Genomic DNA, 20,662 nt, shown 5'->3' with positions numbered 1-20,662 from the left:
ACCACCCGAAAAAGATGGACACAGAAATCATCACAACCAACAAAATAAACAGTCTGGAATCATGTTGCCCTTTTCATTAAAACTTTATTATAAAAATATAAAAACGCAAGAAATTAAGTCATACTTTGTTACCCATACATGGAAACTTTGGCTCCTTTGGGAACCAGGGAACACACAGACTGTACAGTGACGGCGCTTGCTACTTCTTCGATCGCTAATGCACTCCACCATTTTGTTTCTTCAAGGGGGAAACCTTGTAAATGTTGTCTTCTTCTAAACCATAATATGTTGGAATAGAGTGTTTATTTATTATATTCGCTCTGTCCTCGACCGCAAGTGTTCCACAAGTCAAACCAACATGATAAATACACATAACATTTAAATAATGATAGACACAGGGATTCTATCTGTTCACCCTGCCCTGGCGAGTTGCAACTCCCAACCGACAAAATAAGCTAGCAGGACTCACATGGGGGGGAAGATAAACTGTAAGATAGATTGCAGTATTAAGCGTTTGTGTACTCGCTCTGTAAACAGCAACACCATAGAACCGTACACAGTGCCTCTCGAAGCGGTCGGCATATTTACACAAAAACAAAAGAGAAAACACAACATTTACGAGACGAGCGCTACAGCTGGGCAATTAGCCCCGCCGCGAAGCACGAGACATCTGGGGAGTTGTATTTTACTACCGTTTACTCCCCTGAATTCTTGGTTTTTCATCTAATTCACTTCCTTTTCTTTGACGATAGCCCAACTGTCTCGAGGCAGAGCCAAACTATCTGTTCCAAGTTGGACGGTTTCTACAAAGGGAAGCTTTGATCTGGCACGATATTGGCTTGATTAAGAGGAGGTGTTTATAGCGTTTGAGGCAACCAGACAACACTTCAACATTTCATTTCACGTTGATTAATCCTTTTATCTTAATAAGTTAGCACTTTCTTTAACTCCAAAGTGGCAAGGCTCAGCTGAAGGGATGCATTTCCACCCCAAGTGGCCTTGGAAGACTTACTGGTTTATAATAAACTGTAGAGGAATCGAACGTGAAACAGAAACTCTTGCGGATATTTAGTCGCATGCTACACCAAGGCCTTGAGCAGAGAGGAAACACAGGAAATGAATGCAGTAAACAAGATAAGAGGTTTGACTTTTAACCAGCCTCACGGGATACAATGTCGCATGCAGACGTTGAACGTTGAAGGGTTAACTGGTATTTTGTCGTCAGTGTTCATAGCAAAGGAGTTAAGAAAGAGAAACTTGAGTCCTGTGTATAGTACATATCTGGGGGCTGGAGTCCACCGCTATGACGTGGCCTGTGTGTGACGATGTTTGGAATGGATTGAAGTGACTGAACTTGAAGTAATAACAATAACAAACACATGAACCTCTTCCTAAAAAACATTGAGGAAGGATTGGGAGTAACAATGTTGTAACTTTCTTTTTCATTTTCAAATAGTTAAATACATCATATGGAATATACACTTATAAAACATATATATTTGTCTGAAACCTCTGCTTTACCCTATGCTGTGGATTTGGTACGTGAACATGACATACTTGTGCAACATCATTTCAAACATCTTCTGAAGGTGATTCAAACGACGGCCATAGTTTAAAGATCAGTGGCACAGAGACACACTTGATGCTAAGCTAGTTCCAAAACATAGCTAGCTTAGCATGCTGTGGCGGTTGCCGTAGCTTTTAGCCCAGCTGCTATCTTCTGAATTCTGGTTTGGTTACAGTCTCTGTAAATAGTCTGGCAAATAAATGCAGAGGTTCCGGATGATTGGATAGGCCTTTTTTTGTAGTTTGTTCATAAACTGAAAAATATACTATAACCATCCCTCTAAAAATATATCTTTCTTTCCTGCAATGGCACTGTAACAGATATGTTTACAAAAGCTGATAAAAACAAACAAAAAACAGGATGAATACTTATTTCAACGGTTATTCAGAAACTGTTCAACGTTTTGAGTTGAGTTATGACAGAACACATTAGTGACAGTACCAAAAGGCAGGAAATCAGACTCTATCCATAAATAAAAAACATGTTACAGTTGAAACTGTGAACAAAATAAAGATATAATATATATACTTCACTGTGAAACTATGCTAATATTAAATATAGAATACCAATATAAACCCTTGGAAACGTCTCTTCGTTCAAGCTAAGCTAAGAGGTACAACCGACAGAGAGACATACCTAGCATGGTATCTGTGACCTAGCATGGTATCTGTGACCTAGAATGTTATCTGTGACCTAGCATGGTATCTGTGTTGTTGTGGCTAAGTACTGTGCAGGACTGCATCGTAAATGTTTGTAGCATGTAGCTCTCTAGCTAGTTAGCTTTGTACAGCAAATTTACATAGTGATTCTCGCTTTAAGCTAAGGTTGGCTCGGCTCTGACCTCACCCAACGCTCTTAAGTGTTTTCAAAAGTGACCAGCTTTAAAAGTCCCTCCAACATCAAGCCCTACAGGAACCGGCCAAACTGCGCTTTTTATGTGAAATGGGCCCCGTGGGGGGAACCAACAAACGTGGGGCGTGTCGAAACAAAGGATGGAAGCTGTCAGTACACCCAAAATAAAACTGGTATTTTCGGATCATCAGAAGGGCTTTGAGACAGGCACTGTTATGAAGTTGTGTCCCTCCCTCCCTCCTCTTCCTCCTCCCTCCACTCTCTCAAGGAATGCACTCACCCAACAAGGGGACCTTTACAGTCTCATGGTTGTATAGAGATTTGATCGGGGGGAGGGCTGGAGAGGGAGATGGTGGAGGGGGGGGGGGGGGGGGGGGGGGAACCAGGCAACAGCAAAGATGTGAGTAAAGGGGGCCTGTTTTGCTGGGGAGCTGGAGGTGGGGTTGGGGTTGGGGTTGATGTTGGTGGTTTGGCAGACCGTGGGGGTGTGCTAGCTAGGATCAGGGGTCGGTGGCGTTGATGATGGTTTTGTCGCGTGAGATCAGGCCCCGGTACCAGCTGCAGTAGCCCTCCTTCTGCTGGAGGCACGAGTAGTGGCGGGACTGGTAGCCGGGGTGGCCGAAGTGGGACAGCATGTCGGTCCACAGACACTCGTTCTTGGAGGTCACAAAGCAGGGCAGGTAGTAGCAGGGCTTAATCTAAAGAGATGAGAAGTGAAAGTGAAAGTGAAACTAAAGACGGAGCCGTGAAGCAAGGGAAGAAAAAATAAATCAAGCAAATCAGTGCCGGCCGAGGTGGTTGTTGGCTCACTGGTTCTGTGGTCTATGGGCCAAACCCCTTCCGATAGATCGGAACTTGGTTTTATGATCATTATTGTAACGTATTCGATGTCATGTATTTGTTTAGTGTCGTTTACAGAATGCAGAATGCTTCTTGGGTCAGTGTCATTTTGTCAACGTTTTTCGTTCCACTAAATTTTAAAGTTCAAACCACAGTGAGGCCACAATCCAGTCGACCGGCTCTCTGGAGACATCACATGATCAGGTTAATGGAGGAAGCAGGCCTGTTGTTATGGTGATTTGGCTATAGAGCACTACGGCAGAAAATGGCAGTTGGTGTAACCCTGCAATGGCCGACTCAGGCTCCTTCTACGGCCAAGAAACTTTTCAGCTTCTCAAAGCCAAACCGGATAATGACAGGGAAGGTGTACCAGAATGGCATTTAAACCCCCCCCCCCTCCGGCACCTCCCATAATTCCACATGTTCTGGATCTTCAAACTCCCCGCTCCCTACTTAAGGCGATGTTATTTGGTGTTGTTTGCAACCTTTTAACCTCTGCGCAGCATCAAACTTGCTGCCTTTCGTTGACACTTTTCTTTGCCTTCCTCAGTTTGATACATCTGTGCTGGAGTCCCCAGTCATTTGAGTCAAAAAAAATGTTGTGTGCGTTACACTTAAGTCTCCCGAAAAAGATTTAAAAGGTATACTTTGCAGGGTAGATTCATGGGAAAGTGCAAGGGAGGGAATCAAAGCCCAGCACAATGACCTAGTGCACGGTTACCAATAACAAGAGCTACTCCCATTGATGTGCCTTTTGTGATGGGCCTTGTTGCTAACCACAAACTAAACACTATCTATCTACACATCTCTAAAGGAAAGCGCTGCTGGATTACACCAAAAAAGAAAAGCTCATTAAAAGGGAGTGCTTTTTGGGCGGCTTGACACCGCTAGTGAGCTAACCGCGAAGGCAATGCTACTATGTCATTTCCCGCTCTTTTTCAACCGACTCTGCCGTCCACCGTCCCCTCCATTACAAGGCACAGAGCGGCCGTAAAAACACATCAAAGACTAAGTAAGAGGTCGACCTCATAGGTCACCAGGGCTCGAAGGGAGGGAGTGTGACGCGATGCTGTGCGACCTTCGAATGACATTAAGCCAAACCGAACCCTTAATGGGGGTCAGCTGTGTTTGGTTGGACTGAACATGCGTGTGTCGTCTGCGTGTCCGATTTGACAAAGCAGACCTTTTTAAGAAGAGTGTTTCCTTTGGAAGGCGTGACGTGCGGTCGCACACGAAAGGTTAAGAAGCACTTCTTTAAAAGTGGACAGTTTCTGTAGGCACACGTTGCTTTTTCTCTAGTTCTCTCCTGTGAGACGTTAGCATTTAACCGCGAGTTCTGCTCACGTTCAGGGTGCCAGCACATTCTATCAGGTATCATTACAACGCTCGATCGAGAGTGATTTATAATCACCGAACGTTTAGCCGCTGTGCTCTGCGGCCGTAAATCATCCATCGATTCGGAATGCAAAGAATGACTTTTAATAACTTTAATAGTTTGGCTCCGTGGCTGTTTATGTGTAACTCTCCCCGTCTCTCTCTCTCTCTCTGACACACACACACACGCCCTTCTGCGTACACACACACACGTTAATACACACACACATAAATACACACCCTTCTGCGTGTACACACACATACATACACACCCTTCTGAGTGCACGCACACGTACATACACACGCACATAAACACACACACACACACACACAGACACAGACACACACAGACAGACAGACACAGACACAGACACAGACACAGACACACACACACACACACACACACACAGGCTGGCTGAACGGCAAAGCTCCGGCGTTAAGGAGGTGTTGGGAACCGATTCGTCCGTCTGTTGGTCCTCTTAAAACCATCGCAGCTCCATGCTTCTAGCAGATGTCGGCTCCTGGTGTTCAGCAGGACACTTTTAATAGCGGGGCGGGGGTGGCGGGCGCGAGAAGGATTTATATATGTTTTTTCAAAAGTCATGCGACTGCTGGGAATGCATAGTTGGACACTGCACTGGGAGCCATTTCCCGGTCGTTTAATAACTCCCAGAGTGGACGTGTATCTCTCACTCGCTCACTCTCTCGCTCTTCCTCCCTCCTCTGCGTTGCCCCACTTAGGAGAGTCTATCATCGGGTATGGAGGGGGGGGGGGGGCAGGGTATGTGAGAGGGGGGGCGGGGGGGCGTGGCTCTGAGTTTGGTGCACGCTACGTGAATCTGAATCGCGGGGAGGAGAAGATGATGTGCTACGTCAGCGATGGGCGGTGGCTGGATCTAAGCCCCAGATCTTCTATGTTCTAAACCCGTGATTGGTTGTGGTAGAAATAATAATAAGAGGGCACGAGGAAGAAGTATTAAAAGTATGTTTTTATTAAATAAATCATATAAAATATAGCTTTTTCTGTGAATAATCATTTTTCTTTAAGAACAAAAACAAACACTGAAACTACTCAAGCTGGTTCGGCTAACTTTGAGCTAGCTTGTTTTGAACCGTAGCGTACATGGGGGGGAGGGGGCTCAAGTCCGTACATTGGAGACACCTCGACCCCCCCCCGGCTATACAGAGCGCACATGTGATGATTAACATGAGCTACATGAGCTACAGCTGACATGAAGGGGGCCCGTCGGTACAAGAGGCAACCCCGCTAGCCTGACGCTAGCATAACAAGCGGCCATCTTAAGAGAGCATTTGTCGCGTATGGATTAGGCCATTTTCTGGAGGCTTCGGTGTGTTTACATTCAGCAGCACCCCCGCCCCCCCCAAACATATCCTTCAAAACAAACTGCAAGGTTGTCGTTAATATTGTTTAGCTAATCGCCTCCGATCGAAGACTGGCACTTTTTCTCGGGACATTCGGGCCGTTTGAAACGTGAGAGCTTATCGGAACGGCTGTTGCTTAACAAAATATCAAAATGTCCAAATACATTCTCGTTGGCTGCTGCATCCCTCCCTCCCCTCCCCCCTCCCCTCCATCTCCTTCTGTGGCCGGCCATTTCGTTTTTTCTTAAGTGCAATGGCCGTCCAGCCCCCGCGACCGACATAACAACACTGGCAAATACGCGCAAGAATTCATAACCCAAATACGGTGACTAGATACATGCTACAAAAAGTGCCACCAGGAGAAGACCAGAAACTCTCTCTCTCTATCTCTCTCTCTCTCTCGCTCTCTTTCCGCTCTCTCTCTCTCTCTCGCTCTCTCGCTCTCTCGCACTCACTCTCTCTCTCTCTCTCTCTCTCTCTCTCTCTCTCTCTCTCTCCGCTCTCCGCTCTCTCTTGGGGGGGGGGGGGGGCTTTGCTGCCCAAAGGGGGCGTGGCCAGTTCGGGCCTGGTTTTACAGTAGCTCGGTGTATCTGAGCATCACGTTCTGCTTGGGCCCGCCTCTCTTCAAACCCCTGCCCCTGCCACGCCTCCGTGCCCTGCCCGCCTTCGGGGCCGCTTCGTTCCTCTGCGTGGGCACCGCGGCCTGCGCCTCCTCCTTCGCCTCCGCCTCCTGCTTCGCCTCCTTGCGCCCCGGGGAGGGCTCACACCCTGCGGGGCCACTCACCCTGCAGCCGCAGCCCAGCTGGTAGCGGTGGTTGAAGCCCTTCTTCTGCGCCAGGGTCAGGCGCTCCCACTTCTCGATGAAGTTGCACAGGCCCGTGTAGAATTTACCCTCGAACACGCGCCCTGGGAGGTGAAAGGAGGAGAGGGGGAGGGGAGGGGAGAGAGGGAGATATGGACAGACAGACAGACAGAGGGAGGGGAGGGGAGAGAGACAGAGGGAGGGGAGGGGAGAGAGACACCGGGCAGGGAGGGAGAGGGACAGAGAGAGATATGGACAGACAGACAGACAGACAGACAGAGGGAGGGGAGGGGAGAGAGACACCGGGCAGGGAGGGAGAGGGACAGAGGGAGATATGGACAGACAAACAGACAGAGGGAGGGAGGGAGAGAGAGAGTGGGAGACCAGGCAAGGAGAGAAGAGGAGAGAGAGAAGAGAGGGAGCGAGGGGGAGGGAGAGAGAGAGACAGAGAGAGATGATTGGTCACGCTGTGTTACACAACGACAAGGTCATGGATTCAACGTTGACTTATGCTTTGACACAAACTTGAATCCCTTTCCGCAAATGTCATCCGGTTTTGTACTTTGAAAACCACCCTTCCTCCCCCGCTTTAGTTAAAGACAAAGAGCCATTAGGAAGATGAGGCCAATTGTCATGGAAGAGGGCCAGGCCTCAGCGACGCCTGGTCTATAACAATTACCATTGGCCTGCCTCTCTCTCTCTCTCTCTCTCTCTCTCTCTCTCTCTCTCTCTCTCTCTCTCTCTCTCTCTCTCTCTCTCTCTCTCTCTCTCTCTCTCTCTCTCTCTCTCTCTCTCTCTCTCTCTCTCTCTCTCTCTCTCTCTCTCTCTCCCCCCCCCCCCCAAATGGCTCTTCCTTCTTTGGTCTTCTGTTACAATTACAACAACGTCGCAGGGACTCATTCCGTAACACACCCCTATTTTCCGAAGGGTCAAAAGGTCGGCGGGGGGTGGTGGGGGTCCATATATTTAGCAGCAGAGAATATCTCCCGCTTAGCACCCTGGCCAGGGGGCCCCTCACCTCCGGCCCCCCCCCCCCCCCCCCGACAGGTGGGCTAACCAGCCACGGACGTCCTGATCCGTCACCGCATAGGGGGTCATCACGAGACGTCCTCTGTGTCTCCCCCGAGACGTCCTCTGTGTCTCCCCCTACCCCCTCCCACCCCTCTTAGACGCTCACTGTATGTTGCACGTCGTGGCACTCCAATGTACACACTCACTGTATGTCATACGTCCTGGCACTTAAAAACAGTACCAAGCATCGTGTAGCGTCTTATCCTAGCTATCTGTGTTGTTTACGGGGAATCGGTTAGCCTAGAGGTTGTTAGTAATAATAATAATAATACATTTAATTTAGAGGCGCCTTTCAAGACACCCAAGGTCACCTTACAGAGCATATAGTCATCATAAATCGTTTAAAAAAACAAGACATTGTGGAAAAAAAAAAAAAAAGTGCTTGCCACTTGCTTCTATGAACATCCTTACTGTACCGACAGCAATGTATGGTTGTTTCTCTATTAGGGCTTTGGCTTTTGCCCCAAAAAGCATATTCGAAGTTTGTTTGTTTATTAATATTAATATTCAAATATATTCGAATATTTAATAATAATGTTTTGACTATTAAATGCGTTGGATTGGGCTTTGCGAGGTTTGTTTACCGCGTTGCTATGGTTACCGGTCTTGCGTGTTCCAACGGTTTATCAGATTTCTAATAAATCGCTGTCTAATCAATACTTCATTCACTGCCTCTTCCGTGGTCATTACAATATCATGATTAGACTGCGTGGGGTTCTCCGACGTCTCTCCCTCTTGGCCTGCCCATAACAGGTTCGGATATTAAGGGCTGCCTTATACTCGTTCGATTTTTGATTTATTTTTTGATATTCTAATTATATTCGAATAACGAAGTTCGGAGTCAAAGCCATATTCTCTATCTTCCGACAATTTCCCCTCCTTTACTGATCTCGCCATCAAAGTCAAACACCCGTAGGGCTAGTCACGCGGCGACACGCACGCACACAAAATTAGAATCACCTACACCCAGCAGAAAGCGCAAATAGACGCACACATACTGTCACTACACATGCTTTATGCTACTGTTACATGCTAATTGCACATACCGCGCACACACGCTACACCCCTCGCTACTGGGCCCCCGGGGCGTCACATGTAGCCGCGCTTCACACGGAGGACAGGGCTATCGGACGCACGCAGGCCCCCCCCTCCCCCCCCCCCACCCAAATAGACTCGTGGAGCCGGGTCACATGACCGAGTATTCCTGTCTGTCACGGTCAACTTCAGCACACTGTTAATGTAGCGGCGGCGGGCGTGGGGGAGGGGGGGGGGCATTCATACGTCTTTATATATAGTTTATTATAGGGAGGCTGAGGTTAGCGCTGGGGGCTAGCCATGAGGTAACCGCCATCCGCTCTGCCAGTGATGGCCGTTGCCATGGGAACCGCTCTTGCTGTCCGCCGGTGGCGTGGAGCGACGGTGTTTACAGGTCGGGGCTTAGCGACGGAGGCCCCGCCCCCCCCCCCTCCCCGCCTCAGAGAAATAGTAACTCATAAAACACACAACAAGGTCTAGTGCTTCGTTCGTTTGTTCGTGAGTAAGTGAGTGAGTGGGTGAGTGAGTGAGAGAGAGAGACCGACTGCCCTCACCCCCCCAATAAAAATGCACCCCTTTGATTTTTTTCCCCCTCTTTTCGGTACAGTAGTAAACTGTAATAAGCGGGAAAGCTTTGTGTTTGACGACCAGACGTCTGTTCGCAGTGTTCCCAAGGGAACGTTAAGAAAACTAAACTCCCACTACAGAGTCGGACGCACTGTTTACCGTTTACTGTTTACAGTAAACCAGGTTTATCGTAAATCCTGCGTCCCTGTTGTAATTACGCGGTGGACTGAGGTAGGGGGGCCTACCTGTGATCAGGTACTGGTACTTGTTGATGTCGAACTTGACGCCACACAGGCTCTCCGAGGCGACCGTGTAGATGTACTGGACGTGATGGATCTTCTCAAAGCCTTTGTACATCTGAGAGAGAGAGAGAGAGAGAGAGAGAGAGAGAGAGAGAGAGAGAGAGAGAGAGAGAGAGAGAGAGAGAGAGAGAGAGAGAGAGAGAGAGAGAGGGGGGAGTGTGGAAGAGAGAGAGAGATGGGGAGAGAGGGTGAGGAGAGGTTCATCCTCTGAGTGTACAACGACTATACTGTGAATAGAACACTCACTCACGCACTCACACTCACACAAACACACACACACACACACACACACACACACACACACACACCACACACACACGTTTTATCTGACTGGCATTCCTGCCTCAAAAGGGGAACAATCGTCCCCCTTGAGATCGTCACAGAAGGTACGCCGATAAGATCGCGTTACTCTCGTGTTTTGACGTTTACGCTGCTAGGAATGTGCGATACATGGCTGAAATCCCCCCCCCCCCCCGGGTCTGCCAAACCCCAGCCTGCCGTGTCAGGTGTGGGGGTCTCCGACGAACCAGAGTTATGCTAACCTTGGGATCCGCTCCATTTGCTTAATTTACTGCTCTGTTTGCTTTGAAGGGACAGGAAATCCCTGTCTCAACACAGCACTCTCAGGGGGCAGAAACAGAAGCACCGACTGCAAAATGCCGAGGATTTAGAGTCCGAGCCAAGGAAACAAACAAATGCATTTGGCTCCTGACCCCAAACGCATATCCCCGCTACCAGCTAATTACATAATGCACTTGTATTGCACTGTACAAGTTAACCACTCTAAATAATACATCCCCCCAATATGTCCAGCGTGTTACATCTAACTTGTTACTAAAGAATGAACAATTTAGCAAAAAAATTGGCACATTGACGTACATATTCTGCCATAAAACATGAATCTCTGTAACGAGCCCGGTGTCGATGTTGTGGATGACACGGTTGATGTCTGATTACACGTACCGACAGAAGGGTTTGGATGAGCCCTAAAGACTTTAAGCGAGCTAATCCCCGCGGATGGCGCTAGCTCGCGGTGCTAGCGACGAGATACACCGCCAAAATCAGCAGTGATCCCTCGGCGATACGCAGCGTTATGGGAGAGAGTGACGTGAGAAACACAATCGCTCTTGTGTAGAGCTAGCCGAACGCCAGCTGAATAATCTAAATTGGCTTGCACTTTAAGATAGTACTTAGCATCGTGTAGCATCTTATCCTAGCTATCTTTGTCGTCTACGTGGAATGAGGTAATATAACGATTGTTAGTGCTTGGCACTTGTTTGTATGAACATCCTTACTGTACCGACAGCGATATTCTGTTGTTTCTCTTCTTCTGACAAATATACTTATTGTAAGTCACTTTGGGTAAAAGCGTCTGCTAAATGCCCTACATTCAAAGTGTTTCGAGTTTACCACAGGACTAGCTTGTTATTTAGCAACCACCGGCTAACGCTCCCATTGAAGCGGTGACAGTTTGGGGATAGTTTGTGCATTCATATGAATGCAATGACTTGATATAGTATGCTGACTTGATTTAGATGAATCCATGCAAGGGGATGAAGAGGCATTAGGGAACAAGATGCCTAACTTTGTCCCATGAAGCAACGAGAAAAATATGACCTCAATATCGTTCATCAGTGTCTGCCTATCGTAGTTTATGAATATCTAAATCTATCTCAGGGGGTCGTTTTAGCTCAGGTGGTAGATTGGTAATGGGTTGACTTGCAACCGGAAGGTTGCTAGTTTGATCCCCGGCTCCTCCTAGCTGAGTGTTGAGGTGTCCCTGAGCGAGACGCCTCACCCTGACTGCTCCCGGCGAGCTGGCTGTCGCCTTGCGTGGGTTGACTTGTGAACCATTGCCCAAAATGTAAATGTAATATCTGTTTTGGCCAAGAAATGTCCTGTCTGATGAGTTTGTGTGAGTGACGAAGACGCCCGTGCGTTCCAGACCTACCTTCATCTGCTTCACCGTGTATCTCATGGTGCCGAAGGGGCCATCCTTCACCAGCTTCTTGCCGACCACCTTGGCCCGGATCACTGAAACGAGAAGGAAGACATAGGGTTTTTTAGTTTGGCGGTTTCAAAAATGGAGACGATGTATGTTGTTCTCGTTGTTTGGCTACCGAGGCAACAATATATTATTTGGTAAATGGATTGCATTTACACAGCGCTTTTCTAACCACTGGCCACTCAAAGCGCCTACGATATTTGGTTACCAGCAAACCCGCTCTACCTCCTGAGCTACATGCCTCCCCCATACCGAGTCAACAACACTAAAACCGGTGCTTTCCCTTTCGTAAACAACATTAAACCTGAGCCAGCTCCCAAATGTATCCTTCCCAAAATACACAAACACTAACAGTCCTGTCCAATAGGTGGCGCCAGTCAGGCCTGAGAAAACACTTTTGCGTCGCTTGACTTACGGGCGGCTGCTAATCCATTTATCCAACGTCGGAATTTACCCCGTTTGCCAAGTAAGGTGGGATAAAAAAGAAAAACAGCACTTGAGCTGTGAAGTTGTGAGGAGGCATTAGACGAGGCTTGAAGGACGGCGTCCTGAACGCTTGTCCTCACATCATAAAACCAAAGGCCTGCTCTGTTTAAACAGACGGAGGCTAAATCGGGAACAAGGGGCTGGAAAATATCTTATCAAGCTGCAACGCCGTCGTATAAACAGCGGAGAGGTGAAAGCACTCACTTTGTTTGCTTTGACTCTCTCTCTCGTGTGTGTGTGTGTGTGTGTGTGTGTGTGTGTGTGTGTGTGTGTGTGTGTGTGTGTGTGTGTGTGTGTGTGTGTGTGTGTGTGTGTGTGTGTTCTCACTTTCGTGTGTGTGCTCTAACTCTCGTGTGTGTGCGTGTGTTCTTGCGCTCACTCTCATGTGTTTCTGTTTCTGTGTGTGTGTTTTCTCACTCGTGTCTGTGCGTGCTTTTCCTTTCATGTGTGTGTGTGTGTGTGTGTGTGTGTGTGTGTGTGCTTGCATGTATGTGTGTGCGTGTGCATGCGTGTGTGCTTGAGTGTGTGTGTCGTCGGTTTCTGTGAGAAGAAGTGAAGCCTAATTTAAGCCGGCGAACAGCCCCTTCCCTGAGGAGGTACCTTTTCCAGCTCCTGGGGCCCCTGGGGACATTAAGCCCTAATGGGGTGGGGGGGGGGGGGGGGTCGGGGTCGGGGGGGGGGCAGAGGGACTCGGGTGAGGCAGGGGGGGAGGGACATGTGGCGCTGAGTTCACCTGCTGCTCTCCCCCGGCCGTCCACAGCCATAACTCACTGGCCCCGTGTTTGTTATCTCTCCACCGGTAGAATTCCTAGCCCACATTCTTTGGAGGATCAAATTCCCGGACGCACAGAAAGAAGAAGGAGAAGAAGAAGAAAGACGGGGGAAAAAAAACCCCAAAAGAGTAGATGCCTTTCATTCCTCGCCGGTCAGGAGGCGGGAGAAAGCCTCTTCGTCTTTCTGCAGGCTTTGTATGTTCGTCTTGGTGTTCGCGCAGTGGATGGACAGATGGACGCGGTCTGTCCACTCTGTTCTGACCCTTGATGGGGGTCATTTCAATCCCATTTGCTTTGATCCCCCCCTCCATTCCCGACACACACACACACACACACACACACACACACACACACACACACACACACACACACACACACACACACACACACACACACACACACACACACACACTTTGTTAAATGTACACCACACGCAAAGTTTTTTATATTTACGCACAGTTTTTTATATTTACACAGTTTCATATATGCACACCGTTTTTTATATGTACACAGTTTTTCATATGTACACAACACACACACACCCTCTCCAAGGGCCACTCCAGACGCAGCTGCTCCGCAGGCATTTGACCTTCTAAATCCTACGGTTGTGTAATCCATGAAGTGGCTCGAAACCTGGTTCCCTCCTCGTTTACGAGCGCTATTGTCTAAATAAACCACCGAGGGTAACCGTTACCCGACCGAACGGAATACCTCAGCGTTCGGCCCGAAACAAAAATGTCCTGTTTACCGCCCGGCCGCGACTCCACCCACAGTTGCGTGCGGGCGACACCATTACCCATAAAGCATTGCAGGGGCCAGGGGTTCAGAGTTCAGTGGATTCTGCCGAACGGCCCGTCTATGTACGTTAGTCATCGGCGAGGAATCGGCCGACTCCGATGCCGCCGTTGCGCGGTGGAATGTGTGCACGACCCCGGCTCCCTGCGAGAGAGACAGAGGTTGGGAGTCACAACCCGGTATCACCTCTCGACCTCCAGGCTATAAAAGCACGACGGGGCCCTGCTCTGGGTCCCTGGCTCAGCGGGCTATATTTACTCAGTCACAGAGGTCCCTTTGCGTGGGCCGACCCCTCCTCAAAGAGAGGGCGCTCTCGCGCGTCGAACACGACCGTATCACAAGTGTTTATCCAAGCCGCTTCCAGGCTACGCCGGGGTAGAATGCCTGCCCTCTTCAGCCTCCCGCACACCGAGCACGATCTCCCTCCCACCGGGGACCCCGCTCATCACAAAGGCCTCGTTTTTAATGGTTTGAAAGGCTGCATGACCCGCGGCAAGCCACATGCAGACGCTGGATCACGCCAGGCCAATGTGTGAAGAAAGGGCTTCAGTCTTGGGCACAAAAGCTCCTTTCGTTGTGCAATCAGTGGGGTCCTTAGGCGAGGGTGTATTCGCTGTACCTTAGCACACATGTTTGTGACGGATGTTTCTAGGAGTGAGGGAAGGCTTGATAAGAAAGGGGGAAAGGCATCTAAGTGTGAAAGATGGAACGCATTTTAGCGCGTTCAGCTGCATCCCTGCTCCGACGCGAAGGGATTACGCAACAGTGTGTGTTATTCATGTGGTAATCAGTTCGATATTTGAGCGTGCACGTGTTGCGGAAAGCTGCTTGTTATGATGGCGTGTGTGTTTTGATGCACTTGTGTCTTGGAGATGGAAGAAGTGAGACAGAGACACAGAGACAGCGACAGAGACAGAGGGAGAGAGAGAGAGAGAGAGAGCGTGAGCTCTCAGAATGTAGGCCAGGATCCAAGTTAAAGGGGTAGAACAGGAGACAGAGGAATCCTCAGTATGACACACAACCAGGCTCAGAAATAAACTGCAACACAATCCCACTTGTTGGGGTTTGTGTCGGGGGGCTCCCTTTGTGGGCGGTCTGTCATACGGCACATTGACCATGTCTGACGTCATGGGGTGGGTTCATATAGCACTTCTCAGACCGGTTGCTGCTCAAAGTGCTTTACAAATACTGCATCACATTCACCCGTTCATACACACGTTCACACACTGATGGTGGTGTCAGCCATGAAAGGCGACAGCCAGCTCTTTGGGCAGAGTGAGGGTGAGGTGTCTTGCTCAGGGACACCTCAATGCTAGGAGTAGACGGGGATCGAACCAGCAACCTTCCCGTTGCCGTTGAAACCGATCTACCTCCTGAGCCACTGCTGGCCATTTGTGGTCGTAAAAACAAAAACTAAACATCTATGAAAACACAGACCCCTGTACCTCCATTTATTAACACCAACTGTCTTTCAAAATAGTTGAAAGAAAATGGTCTTCCTATGGGACTAGTCTGGCTTCAACTTGAAGCACTACTCAAAGTCTAACTCTGCAGCAAGTACTTGCGATTGCTGGAGGTGGGCTTCTTAAGTGGAGCAGACGTCTGAAGGTCTGCCAATCAGAGAGGAATGCATCGCAGCACTTCAATCAGCCCGCCGTCCTGGTTGGCTGAAAGATGGCCCACATGTCTTAAAGATGATGGGTCTGTCTGTGCCCTAGTTTGCTGCGATTGATTATTTATTCCAACCGCCTTCCCTGATGTAAAACAATCTCGGGAGGAACGACAAAAACACATCAAAGCGAACAAAGTTCGACTCTAAAATGTTTGCGAACGTTGCGTTTCCAGCTTGCGAGTTGTGTTTACCTCCGCTCCGACCCATGACCTACAGGTCGTGTCCTGCCCCCCCTCCCCCTCGCAGCCCCTCCTGCTGGGACCCGGTTCGGGTCTGGGAGGGCCAGAAGAACCCCCCCCCCTTGGTCTCACTGCCGAGCGGACACACAACATGCGATCTCCCCGGCCTCATCGCCAGGACATCCCCCGCCCGTACGCGGCGGACCACCTTTGACTCCTCGGCTTATTTTAGCGTCTCTCTGTCGGGGAGAGACGGAGACGTCGATTGATTTTGTGCGGGCGTTATGTAACATCTTTTTTATTGACACGCCTTCCCGCCAGATCAAATCAGCGGAAGTCATGGCGTCACTCCCCGATCAAAAAAGAAAAGCTTTTCTTTTCTGCAAGAACATCCAAGACCCAAGGCCCACTCAGCGATCAAGGAGCCGGCTACAAAGAGAGCTCACAGGAGGACCCCATGGGAGCAGAACTAGCTGGATCACCTCTCAGTCAGCACACGGCGTTGAAACAAAGCCGCTCTATGCTTTAGACTAAATACCGCTGGCTGAACAGGATCACTTTCTCCCTGGGCTGATCCTCGTCCCACGCAGCCGGTAAACACGAATCAGGCTAATCCCTCGTCAAGTGACCGGCTCGGCTGTACGGCCGTACGGCTGTGTTCCCCCTCAGCCTGCTGAGCACCTTGGGAACCGGCGCCGCTGAACTGTGAACGCACTGCGTAACCGCTCAAGGTCAGCACACGGCCGCAGCACACGGCGTCAGCACACAGGTTCCCGCAGCCCAGGCCTCCAATCGCGTTCTAACGAGGAACACGGTGACCTCTGCGGTGCACGCAGACATTTCAACATGGCCTGATTGTGGTGGACACTAGGACAACACTAGAAACAGTTCGAAGGTTTGAAAGTACACAGTGGGAAATGATTTCTTATGTCCGTTCACGCAGAGGGTTCACTGGGTTCACTTGCACTTCAAATTAGTACTTGGCACTGTGTAGCATCTTATCCTATCTATCTTTGTTGTGTATGGGGAATGGGTTAACCTAGCGATTGTTAGTGCTTGGCACTTGGTTCTATGAACATCCTTACTGTACAGACAACGACATATTGTTTCTTAGCTTGTCTTCTGCCAAAAAGTTCAGAGTGTTCGCAGACGATGTGCTAATTTATCTCTGTATCTACGGTGAAACAGCCATTGACGCAAATAATGACTCTGCAGTTTATCGTCTATCAGGACCTTGTTCTAAACCTTCAATGGAGAACATTCAAGGCTAAATCAAGGGAACATCTGACCTGTTTGGCTCAGTGGATGTCTGTGATTATGGAGCCGCATAAAACAAGGACACAGTCATCTCGCTCAAGTCCAGGTTTCAAAAAGTCCAAAGATGAAAATTACAGCTCGTCCCTCATCATAATCCCTACATATCGCCTCAAAGGTCTCTTGAAATCACATTGTTGTTGCCAGTCATACAAATACAGCTTCTGAACACCCTTTAACAATGGAATGTAGCCAATAAGCAGCAGGCTGCATTCTCCTGTCAAGAAATGTGGTTGAATGACGATATAAAGTGGTATAACTTGTTGCAGGTGATTTTTTTGCCTCAGAGCTGCATAACAAAGACACGCTTACATCTAAGACTCCAGGATGTGTCACTGCCTCGCATCCTTTATGTTGGCAAGAGTTCAATGCCGGTTATAGCGAGCTGACATGATAACACACTGTTTATAATAGGAAGTACTGCTTCAGAGAATAGCAGGCAGCATGCGTGTCCACACACACACGGACACACAAGATTTGTAGAACGGATCGACTAACCTTTGAATCCTAAATATCAATAGTCAACACTTGATTCTAAGCGTTTTCAGGTGTCCACTTTGTGTGGTGATGCAGATCAATGCGAGGCAACAGTAGCCCTGATCGGTCGGGGCGAGGTAGAAGGGTTTTAGTGTGTTAGCGTTGGCACGACCGCGGCTCATTTAGTCCTTCTAGAGTGGGGCTCTGTTGAGCTTACTAGCGCTCGCTACACTGACCTCCGCTGAAGTGGGACACATTCATTCAGCAGGGAGGGCAGGACCTCTTCCTGGCCTCACCGGCAGAAGCAACTAAGGGATGGTTACGTCCCACCGCGCACTTGGCTAGGAACTCCCCAAATGGATGGACCCTTCATGCACACACGATGCAAAAACACAAATGATGCCGAGCTGGTGTGTGTGTGTGTGTGTGTGTGTGTGTGTGTGTGTGTGTGTGTGTGTGTGTGTGTGTGTGTGTGTGTGTGTGTGTGTGTGTGTGTGTGTGTCACACACTATCACCCACCCCCCTCCAGTACCCACACACCCACCCCTTACAACAACCAAAAATTCCCCCTGGATCGGGTCTGATAATCCATGCTGCATCCCAGAGACCATGTCTGGGTCATACGACGTGTTTTCCCAAGCCTGGGCTCAGGTGTAGGGTAGCATTCCTTCTTAAGCTCGACCTTAACCTGGTATTAGCCGGGCCAGTCTGGGTCAACATAAACCGGGGATAAAAACAAACGTTTGAAAAGCCTACCCGTGTGTTGCTGCCGCAGCTGGATTGATTTCTATCCCGCGCAGAACAATAACAGCACGAACAGACTTAATGGCTAGACCTCAACGAGGAGAAGCCTGTTAGGGACAGAATAGCGTTGGGAATCCGGGACCAAGTTGAAAGAGTGAAATAAAGCAACTTATCGAAGACTGATTGAAATGCAACACTAGACAAGACTCAAATAACGAATCGTTTTCTCGCACGTCGTAACGTGACCCGAATAAAAACAACAACAACAACAACACGATCTGGGGAGAACACAACAGCGCACCTCGACGCGCGCGTCACACATGGACGCACTTTGAAGCAACAGTGCGAAAGCTTCTCCTGTTTATCGTGCACGCGCTACTCGTTCATTTGTTGTGTGCGTGTGTTTGTTATGGCTATTCGGAAACGCGTGGTTAATTTCAAACGGTTCCAAGACGGATGGGTATTTCTATGGAGGGTGACAGACAACGGTCATATAACTCAATGAATGAGGCAGTAGTGGTAGAAATAGCTGAACGATCACACGTTTTAATTTCCTACGATGGACACGGGGAGGAGGAATTAGAAACAGTTCAACTATAAACGAGTCGGACCAGTGTGGTCACTGCTTTACACTCTGCGTGAAAGTTGCGTCTGAATCGAATTACTTTTAGTACATCTTCAAGAGTACAATTATTAGGCTAGGTTCCTCAACAGCCACAAAACATCAACAATACAAGATAAAGTAAAAGAGAATAAAAAATATAAATATGTAAAAATAATCCGTGAATGGTCAGTTAACTGTTCGAGCTTGTTGGGTCGGTGTGCCTGCGTGTCAAACAAGTGGGTAGGATCTCAAAAAGGCGCACATGTGTGGATGATCGCGTTGGCGGATTCAGTGCGCAACCCCAAATCCGACGCGCGTCTTAAGGTCTTACCTATCTCCGAGTTGCAGTAGGCATCCTGCGGGTGCGAGGGGGCGCACGTACAGCCCTCTGTGTAGTGGAGCTGCAGACAGGTGAACACAAACAGCACGCTGAAGAGCTGGGGGTAGATCGACCGCATGGCTGCTGAGACTTAAGCGTTTCCCTTTTCGGTCCGAGGAACAGGTTAACCGTGCGCGGAGAGAGAGTACGTCCGAGTGTGTGTGTGCGTGTTGGCCTGTCTGTCAGCGCTGCTCCTGCGATGTCTAAGTGACAGGCTAAGGCGCGCGAGGGTACATATAGGGGCTCCGGGGAAAGGGAACGCCCCCCTCGCCTCTCCACTTCGCCACATCGTAGACGCGGCAGCCAATCACAGAGACCGATGAGGGCATTAGAGACATAACAACGATGACAGCCTGGAAGGTTACCGATGTGCGTTTTTTTTTTCTTTCTTTCTAAAGGGTAACTTATAAAGGACTTGAATATGATGGTCTGCCGGGAAACGACTTTTTATTATTTCTTTCTTCACAACTCACTTCACAGACTTCAGACAGACCAACGTCTGTCTCTCTCTAACACACACACACACACACACACACACACACACACACACACACACACACACACACACACACACACACACACACACACACACACACACACACACACACACACACACCCCTTTTCCTGAGTTTAACCCTTTGCATTCATAAAATTATACCACAATGTACGGACAATCATACCTCCTACGATGTGTGTATCAGACAAGGTGTCATGTGATCCAAAGAACCGTTTTCAGATGCCTACAATTCACGGAACCATCAACCAATCACAAGCTTAGCCTTCAGACCCTTGGTTAGACAGTGCCATAACATCATTATTATGATACCGTATGAAGCGGTACGATGAATATTGTGACAGAGAAAAAATTCCCGGCGCAATAAACAGAATTCCAGCGATTCCTATCTCCGGGGGTCCGGAAGAACAGGTCTGTGACCCCGTGTCGAGGATAACACCGTGAACAGGAACACCTGGTAATCATAACCCTGCTTCCATTGATTACAAAAATAAAGCCTGATGAACAGTGGCGTCTGGGCAGATAGTGTTCTTACATTTACATTTACATTCAGGTCAATTAGCAGACGCTTTTATCCAAAGCGACTTACAATAAGAAAATTTGTCAGAAGAAGGAGTAACAACATATATATCACTGTCGGTACAGTAAGCATGTTTATAGACCCAAGTGCCAAGCACTAACAATCTCCAGGTCAAGTCATTCCCCGATACAACAAAGATGGCTAGTCTGTGTGGCTTCAGCTTCCATCCTGGGGGTCTGTCTCAACAGATAGGCCAGCTAGGATCCTCTCTCACTCGCTCGGACGCTAGCTATTAGCTTCCTGCTCGTGTCTCTCCTGATGCATCCTGGTCCGATGATTCTGACCGACTCTGTTTCATCGTATTATCGTTGTCTTTCGCGGACAGAAACGTGTTGCCGTGAGCGATA

General features: G+C 48.8%; 2 protein-coding genes across 5 annotated transcripts in view; one reads left to right on the top strand and one right to left on the bottom strand.

Moving 5' to 3' along the window:
- syn3 (synapsin III) overlaps window positions 1-20,662 on the top strand; it is a 104,323-nt gene that overhangs the window by 53,007 nt on the left and 30,654 nt on the right. The window lies entirely within an intron of this gene.
- Window positions 65-19,446, bottom strand: LOC115542705 (metalloproteinase inhibitor 3). Of its 2 annotated transcripts, XM_030355092.1 has the most exons (5): window positions 19,174-19,446; window positions 11,745-11,827; window positions 9,737-9,848; window positions 6,801-6,922; window positions 65-3,117 (listed from the first exon to the last, which is right to left on the bottom strand). In XM_030355092.1, exons 1-5 carry the CDS (start codon window positions 19,298-19,300, stop codon window positions 2,920-2,922), a joined length of 642 nt encoding a protein of 213 aa, XP_030210952.1. In that variant the 5' UTR covers window positions 19,301-19,446; the 3' UTR covers window positions 65-2,919. The 2 variants fall into 2 exon arrangements, with proteins under 2 accessions (XP_030210952.1, XP_030210951.1); XM_030355091.1 differs by lacking the exon at window positions 65-3,117 and having other exon boundaries at window positions 6,533-6,922.

The sequence above is a fragment of the Gadus morhua genome, chromosome 4, assembly GCF_902167405.1.
Source record: "Gadus morhua chromosome 4, gadMor3.0, whole genome shotgun sequence".
In the NCBI taxonomy this organism is placed as follows: domain Eukaryota; kingdom Metazoa; phylum Chordata; class Actinopteri; order Gadiformes; family Gadidae; genus Gadus; species Gadus morhua.
This window is presented reverse-complemented; position numbering and strand designations above follow the sequence as displayed.